Here is an 8,168-nt window from a genome sequence, read left to right as displayed (position 1 = left end):
AACATGAAGTTGGGTGGGCAGGGTGAAGGGCATCTGGGAGAAGTTGGAGGTGGAAAAGAAAATGATAAAAATATAAAACCAAACACAACTGGCAAAAAATTCAATAAAATGATTCCTAATGATATTCTGCTATACTTGTAGATCAGAACCTAACATAAACACCACTGGAGAAGCTTAATCTAGAAAATGGTAGAAGCAGATGCAGAGACCCACAGCCAACCGTTAGGAAAAGCTAGAGGAATTCCATGTGTTGCCATCATCAAGAGTGAAAGATAAGACGGTGCCTCTAGGTGGTGGCTCAGTTTAGTTTCTGAAAGAAAAGGTGGAGTTTCAAGAGACCCCTCACAGCAGGCCATTGGCTTTCCCACTTAGTGCTCAGCCTTACACAGGGTTTTCTTCTTGGGACTATCTCCTAAAGATTCTAGTGAGATGCAGCTGTGTTCTACCCTGACAGAGGGAAACAGGGTATCCCAGGGTCTGTGTTCTCATAAGATTGAACCATCCATAGGTTGGATCAACCGTAGCTGTGAACTATCCACAAAATAGAATATAACAACTAAGTCTAAGTCAAGGATGGTAACCAAACCTTCCATTCTAAAGTGCTAGTATAAAATACAGCACAGCTTTGCCAGGAAATATAGTCATCAAGAAAAATACCAGAGACGGGTGGTGGTGGCGCACGCCTTTAATCCCAGCACTTGGGAGGCAGAGACAGGTGGATCTCTGTGAGTTCGAGACCAGCCTGGTCTACAGAGCTAGTTCCAGGACAGGCTCCAAAACCACAGAGAAACCCTGTCTCGAAAAACCAAAAAAAAAAAAAAAAAAAGAAAGAAAGAAAGAAAAAGAAAAATACCAGGTATAATATGATACAAAGTCTGTAGTATGGCTGGCTAATATTCTCTGACAAGGTCAGCAAAATCAGGTTTTCAAAATCCACAGAGGAAGCCCAAACTCATCCCTGAGGGAGAGTCTGAGATTATATCTCAGAAAGAGCCTTAAGTCAGAGTTCTTGGAGGCTTAAACCAGTCATCAACACAACCAATCAAAAAGAGGACATGATTGAGAGGCAGAGCCAACTGTCTAAATGTTTGGGATTTAAAGCCCGAGAGGGGTGTTGCTGAACCAGGTCCTGGGACTTCAGCAGCATTTGAAGAGTTGAGTCTGTGGAGTGAGCTGAGGCAGCAGCAGTCCCCACAGGTGAGTCCCTGACTCTTCCGAGGCAGAATCCTAAGTTGTCCTGGAGGGGCCTGGGAGAGACTTCATGGGGAATCAGGAAGATCCCCAAGGAGAACACATTCTAAGGCTCGGCATACATGCTGGAATAGAGAGGGGAGGGCAGAGGGAAGGCAGAGAAGAATCCTGTGTTCTTTCCTCTAGCTCCAGGTTTGCAGATATCCACTAAGTACAAGTCTGAGTGTTTCCACAGAGAGTGACAGCAGATGCCATGCACACCAGTAACCGTCAAATGTCACGTCCTGGAAAATATAGATGATCTCTTGCACGTGACCCCTGGGTGTATCTGTTTTCAGTTCGTGTGCAGATGAGGCAGTCATAGAGTGAGAGGTGCCATGTCCCTATGCAGGCTCCAAGGGAACGGTTGCTTTGGAGACCCAGAAAGTCCTGAGCATGAATTGTCATAAGGGTTTTCTATTGTACTCCACATCTACACTTGGATCTGGCTTCCTTGCTTTCCTCCTCCTTCTCCTCCCCCTCTTCCTCCTTTTCCTCCTCCTTCTTCTCCTCCTCCTCCTCCTCTTCCTCCTCCTCTGTCTCTCTGTCTGTCTCTGTCTCTGTCTCTCTCTCTCCTTGTTTTTCCCCAGGGTAGCCCTGGCTATTCTGGAACTCCTTCTGTAGACCAGGCTGGCCTTGAACTCACAAACATTAGCCTGCCTCTATCTCTGGAGTCCTGAGATTAACTACCACTGATTGGCCCATTAACTCTAGCTTCTTATTGGCTAACTCTTACATCTTAATTTAACCCATTTCTAGTAATCTGTGTATCACCACGTGACAGTGGCTTACTGGCTAAAGTTTCAGCATGTCTGTCTCTGGGGGATGTCTGACTCTGGAGGCTCCATATCATCTCTCTGACTCTGCCTTCTTCCTCCCAGCATTCAGTCCAGTTTTCCCTGATTACCTAAGTTCTGCCCTATCAACAGCCCAAGGCAGTTTCTTTATTCATTAATGGTAATCACAGCACACAGAGGGGACTCCCACATCATCTGAGTAGTTGGTAGGGCCTCTGAAGTTATTATTTGAAGTTCTGACCAGAATGTTGTAAGAAGGTGCACCAATTAAGCTAACCAAGTTGGAATCATCTTGAGCAGCTGGTACCCAAAACTGATCTTAAAATATCACTATCAGCATCATGGCATCATATCAACCAGGTTTTCGTTGTTGTGGGGCCCCATATTTTTTTTCTGGAAACTTTAAAGACTACTGCAGGAAAATTTATTGTTCATTGTGGAAAACATTATTCATATAGACATATATTCAATGAAGGGTATGATAGAGCCAATAATAGGTATGGACACCAGATATAGTCCATTATAATAAAGTAGTCCCACACTAGCTCAAAATGGAGTATAATAGAGGTCTCTTTATTTAGGGATAGACTCACAGATCAGCAGTCCTCTCCTTGAGCAGGGAATAGGAACTGAATCCAGCAGCCAAGGGGCTGCACATGTTTCTACATCTGAATATATAGTACATGTGACCACGCCCGGAGTGAGCCAGTATCTTAAAGGCTATTGACTGAAGGCATTCCCACAGCAAAGTTTGCTTGGTAGAAATCTCTTTAGCTTCTGTTCCTCACTATGTATGGAGATCTCGCTGAAATAATAAGATGCAGTAGAACTTAAGTTTTCATTGCTAGAATTCTGAGCTCATGCTCTCCACTTTGTCACTGGATCTAATAACATCAGCAGCTGAAGACATTTTACAAATGTTTTTGTAGTCAGGTCTTAATATCTCTCCCCTCTCCAGGTGCGTTAGTCACGATGTCCATACTCTTCCTGGTCATCCTGTGCTTGGGAGTGCCCTCAGTTTTTCCAACACTTGATCCCGCATTGGATACTGAATGGCAAATGTGGAAGGTGGAATATGAAAAATCATACAGCCTGGTTAGTAACCTAAGAACTCTTCAGAAGAACCTCGGAGCGCATTGTAATTGCTGCTGCAACTGTCCAGGAAAATTAGAAGTCACAGATTCCCCCCCCCCACACACACACACCACTGAGAGATTACATAATCATGATCCTTGTGAGCACAGGATAGCCAGAGTCCCCTTTCCTCAGTATATGGAGAATGTGTGGCTCTAGTGTCCGAGGATAGCTCTCCTAGGCCTCTAATTATCATCAGCAGCAAGTCCACAAGGTCAGCTCATGCAGCAGTTTAATTATAAAGAAATATCACCCATTATGTTCTTATCCAGGAGGAAGAAGCATCAAGGAGAGCAGTATGGGAAAAAAACTTGAAATTTATTAAACATCACAATGGGGAGAATGCCCTGGGGAAGAATGACTACACCATGAAAATGAACGCCTTTGGTGACATGGTGAGTTTGACATGCATTACATCACACTGTGTGTTCTCTTGAGTGCTTTACATAGAGTCTTTTCGTTTATAATCATTTATGTACTTTCCCATGAAGACTGATGAAGAATTCAAGAACATGTTGGTCGAGTTCCCAGTTCGAACTCACAACAAGGGGAAGAGGATCTGGAAACGCGATGTTGGTGATGTGGCTTTCCCCAAATTTGTGGATTGGCGAAAGAAAGGCTATGTGACCCCTGTGAGAAAGCAGGTATGGCCATGTCACGTGTCCGTCTGCTTAAAGCATGTTGAAGAGAAAAAGGACATGGTGTTTTATACACATTGAGTGTGAAGAGAGGTGCAATACATTTTTTAAATGATATCTTTTCTTCTTTGAATGCTTCATACACTTTTATAAGTATATTAATCCTAGAAAAGCATCACACCCTCTCTCTTTTAAACTCATCAGTCTTTCTGTAGAACTCATGCCCTATTACTGTCACTAATAACCCATGAAACCAATTTGTCTTGTTCAAATCTGACATGACCAAGACATGAACAGACTTCTAGCAGTCAGGTCCTTTAGGGGATTGATTATCCCTGACCAATCGTCTATCAACTGCTTTTAAATAATTTTCAAAAAGTGGAAATTTGTCTGAGTTCTTTCTGTGATTGGCATTTGTTTGTGAAAGACAATCTTTCCTTCCCTACTCAGGGCAACTGCAGTTCTTGCTGGGCATTTTCTGCGATTGGTGCCATAGAAGCACAGGTAATCTGGAAAATAGGCAAGCTCACCCCTCTGAGTGTGCAGAACCTGGTGGACTGTTCTAAACCTCAAGGCAACAATGGCTGTAGTTCGGGTGATACATACAATGCCTTCCAGTATGTTTTGCACAATGGAGGTCTGGAGGCTGAAGCAACTTATCCATATGAAGGCAAAGTAAGTGGACCTTCTATGTTGTCATTTTAACTCACTTTGGAGTGTGGGATATTTGTAGAGAAAATCCACTGCCTTCAGAACTCAAATTATTTGGTAGCATCACTCTAATGACATCAGTTCTGTCATTAGAGTGTCTACATTTGCATAGCTTCCTGGTGAAATGATTTCAGTGCAAGTCTCTTTGCTTCTGTGCACATGAAGAATATTCAAGCTATTGTACATATTATACAGATTTCTCCACCATTAAAATATCTTTTGGATAGGAAGACCAACTGGTTGTTATTGAAGACATGTAAACTAATTTTCAGCTCTAAATCTCACAGCAGCATTTCACTTCCTGGGATCATTTACAATAGCCCAGACTGGAGTGTGCTCAGCTGCAAAGTGCAGAGTGTTATGGTTTTGGCTCTTGTTCCCAAGAAGGTGTTTGGAAGTAACTGACTCTTTTACCTCTTTATCTTTTAAAGGAAGGACCATGCAGGTATAATCCAAAGAATTCTGTTGCTGATATCACAGGATTTGTGTCCCTCCCAGAAAGTGAGGATATTTTAAAGGTTGCTGTAGCAACGATTGGGCCCATCTCTGTTGCAATTGATGCTTCTCATAATTCATTCAGGTTCTATGAGAAAGGTATACACATTTTCTTCTAGATAAAAAAAACATTATGACATCCCTATGCCACAACGTGTTCATAGATTGGTATTTATGTATAAATGTGATGTGAATAGTTGGTTTTCTGGGATTTTATTTCTCTCTGTATCATAGACTTGAGTGCAGTTTTTCACCTGATGTGACCACCACATGCAAGTTAATGTGCTATAATTAATAACATTTATTGGTTAGGTAATTTTTCAACTCTCCTCCATTTCATGGAAGTTTTAGGTATTTATAGAAATTGATTGTCTGAAATTAAAATAAAACAGATCTTGAATTAAGTAATTTATCTTGTATGAATTTAGTGTGGCATGAGATTTATATAATAAAAAGTGCAAAATTCCAAGGAGCCATCTCATATGCAAGTAGACAAGTTAGTATCAACAATTTTATGCTGTTTGGGATTGCTCCCCCTTTCTGTGAAACTCTCCTTATAGTGCTATTCTTGGTAATAATTAATCAAGCTCTTTATTGTAGTTTACATCATTTCAGAGAACTCTGAAAATATCTCCTACTGCTGGTGGTAGGGCTCACTGTCAGGTGTTCTGTGCATCTCACATCAGTTCCCACTTTATTTCTCAGGTATTTACCATGAGCCAAATTGCAGCAGTAGTTCAACGAGTCATGGAGTTCTGGTGGTTGGCTATGGATTTAAGGGAAATGAAACAGATGGTAAACAATACTGGACAATCAAGAACAGGTATAAATTGCCAAAAAATGTATATTTTAAATTTCAGGGACTTGAGAAATAGTTCAGTGGTTAAAAGCACTGGCTCTCTTTCCACGGGGTTCATAAAGGAGTTGCACACTGCAGTCAGTAGTTAGAATCATAGCACAAAACTTTATCCCATTTAAGTTGAACAATGTCTGTTCTTGTCTTCCCATGTGCATTCAGGAGGTTTGTGTACATGTGTGAATGTTTGCATATCTGTGGATACATGTATATGCAAGTGCACATGTGTAGAGGTCTGATGCTAATAACAGATTTTTCTCAATTTATGCAGCTTCTATATTGCAGCAGTGTTTCTCACTGATCTACGAGTTTACTGTCTAGTCTGGTTAGCCAGCTTGGTCTAAGTATGTCCTGCCATCATTTCCTGGGAATCTGAGTTACAGGCACAATAAAATGCCCATTGTTTTTCTAAAATCTGACATATTTCTTAATTTTGAACCAGATATGGGCAGATAATCATTCTGCCTATTCTCTACTGTGGTGTTTATAGTCCTGTTTTTGGTGCCTCTTGGTGCTCAGGAGTAGACCCTCTACCTTTTCTGATCCTTCTGTTAGGTTGGTCTCTGGTCAATATATATGTAATGTATAATGTATGTAATATGTATATATTATATAATAAATACAACATGCAATGATTTTTTCACTAAATGAAAAACATTATTTTTTTCAGCTGGGGTACAAAATGGGGCAAGGGGGGCTACATGAAACTTGCCAAAGACCGGAACAATCATTGTGGAATTGCTTCATATGCCCACTACCCCACTGTGTGAGCAGCCTGATGATGTCACAAGGAAGCAGTTGGTGGAAGATAACATTTACAGATGAGTGCTATTTGCTTCTTGGTGATCACCCTTTGATGGGTATTTTCAAGAACTGTTTCCCTGAAAAACTTCATCATCATATGAATTTTGGGACCTTTCAACTGTTTGGCATTATGGCCACTATTGCTCTAACCAATGTATGTTTATGATTCCCGTAGAAACTTAGTATTAGTTTTAAAGATTATGCAAATAAAAATCATTTAAACAGTAAAAAATTTAAATATAATTTCTGGGTTCTTTCTCTCTTTTTTTTTTCAGTGACTTTTTGTGATCAAACTTGCAATTCATTATGAACTCAAGACTGAGTGTTATTCTGGTGTTCATAGGATTATGTGAGTGAATCTACTGTGAGAGATGGTAGTTAACCAGTGGTTGTGGTTTGCTTATAGAGTTCTAGTTATCCTCCAGAATTCCAGTCCTGAAAAGCTATATGATAATTTTTGGATTTGATATTTTTAGCTAACACAAATTCATCCAATCCCAATTCTTGGCCCATTTGTGCAGTGCCATTGACCTCTTGTGCTCCTCAAATGCACAATGCTGGGCTGTGACTCTACATTGTCATGACTTCAACCCTGTACTAGCTTCCTCTAGAGCCAAGAAACCATACTACAGCATGCACTGATAAAAGTAACATAGCTGCAGCACAAGATAAGGACCTTAAAATAGGCTGTATAAGTATCATAGAATTCTTTACAAGATAAATGAAGAAATCAATGCTGACAGAAAGAGTGAAAGGAAATGAACAAAATAAGTCAAGGCCTAAGAGCATAAATAGAATCCATAAAGAAAACACAAACTGAGGGAATTCTGGCAATGAAAAATTTAAGAATTCAAACACAAACCTTTGAGTCAAAACTCAACAAGAGTATAAGAGTTGAAAGAAAGATTCTTAAGGAACCGAAAACAAGATAGAAACAATAAATACCCCAGTAAAGGAAAATGATAAATTAATAAAATTCCAAACACAAATCATCCAGGGAATGTGTGACACTATGGAAAGACCAAACCTTAGAAGAATAAGAATACAAAAGGGAGAATAAACACAGGTAAAAGACACAGAAAATATTTTCAACAAAATCAGAGAGAAAATTTTATAACCTAAAGGATGAGGTGCCTCTAGAGGTACAATGTACAGGAATCACAGACCACCACAAAGACAAAATCCCCTCAACAACGACAATAAAAATACTATGTATACAGAATAAATATAAAATACGAAAGACTGGAAGGGGGAAAGACAAGTAATATATGAAGACAGGACTATTAAAATAGTCCCTGACTTCTCAGTGGAGACTGCAAAAGACAAAAAGCCCAGGGCAGATATTCTACAAACACGAAGAGACCTCTGATGCCAGCCCAGACTAATATATTCCAGAAAACATTCAATAATGATAGATGGAGAAAAAGAGGCATTTCATGATCATTTCTAATTTAACCATTATCTATTTTAAAATACTGTCCTATGGAAGGCACTAGAAGAAAA

The 8,168-nt window shown here is 40.1% G+C and overlaps 1 protein-coding gene across 1 annotated transcript; it reads left to right on the top strand.

Moving 5' to 3' along the window:
- Positions 1 to 2,999: 2,999 nt before the first annotated feature.
- Positions 3,000 to 6,631, top strand: LOC130885821 (cathepsin R-like). The gene is made up of 7 exons (XM_057787607.1): positions 3,000 to 3,122; positions 3,434 to 3,556; positions 3,653 to 3,805; positions 4,250 to 4,474; positions 4,942 to 5,104; positions 5,711 to 5,828; positions 6,532 to 6,631. The coding sequence occupies exons 1-7, from the start codon at positions 3,000 to 3,002 to the stop codon at positions 6,629 to 6,631; spliced, it is 1,005 nt and encodes a 334-aa protein (XP_057643590.1).
- Positions 6,632 to 8,168: the final 1,537 nt, after the last annotated feature.

The sequence above is a fragment of the Chionomys nivalis genome, chromosome 13, assembly GCF_950005125.1.
Source record: "Chionomys nivalis chromosome 13, mChiNiv1.1, whole genome shotgun sequence".
In the NCBI taxonomy this organism is placed as follows: domain Eukaryota; kingdom Metazoa; phylum Chordata; class Mammalia; order Rodentia; family Cricetidae; genus Chionomys; species Chionomys nivalis.
This window is presented reverse-complemented; position numbering and strand designations above follow the sequence as displayed.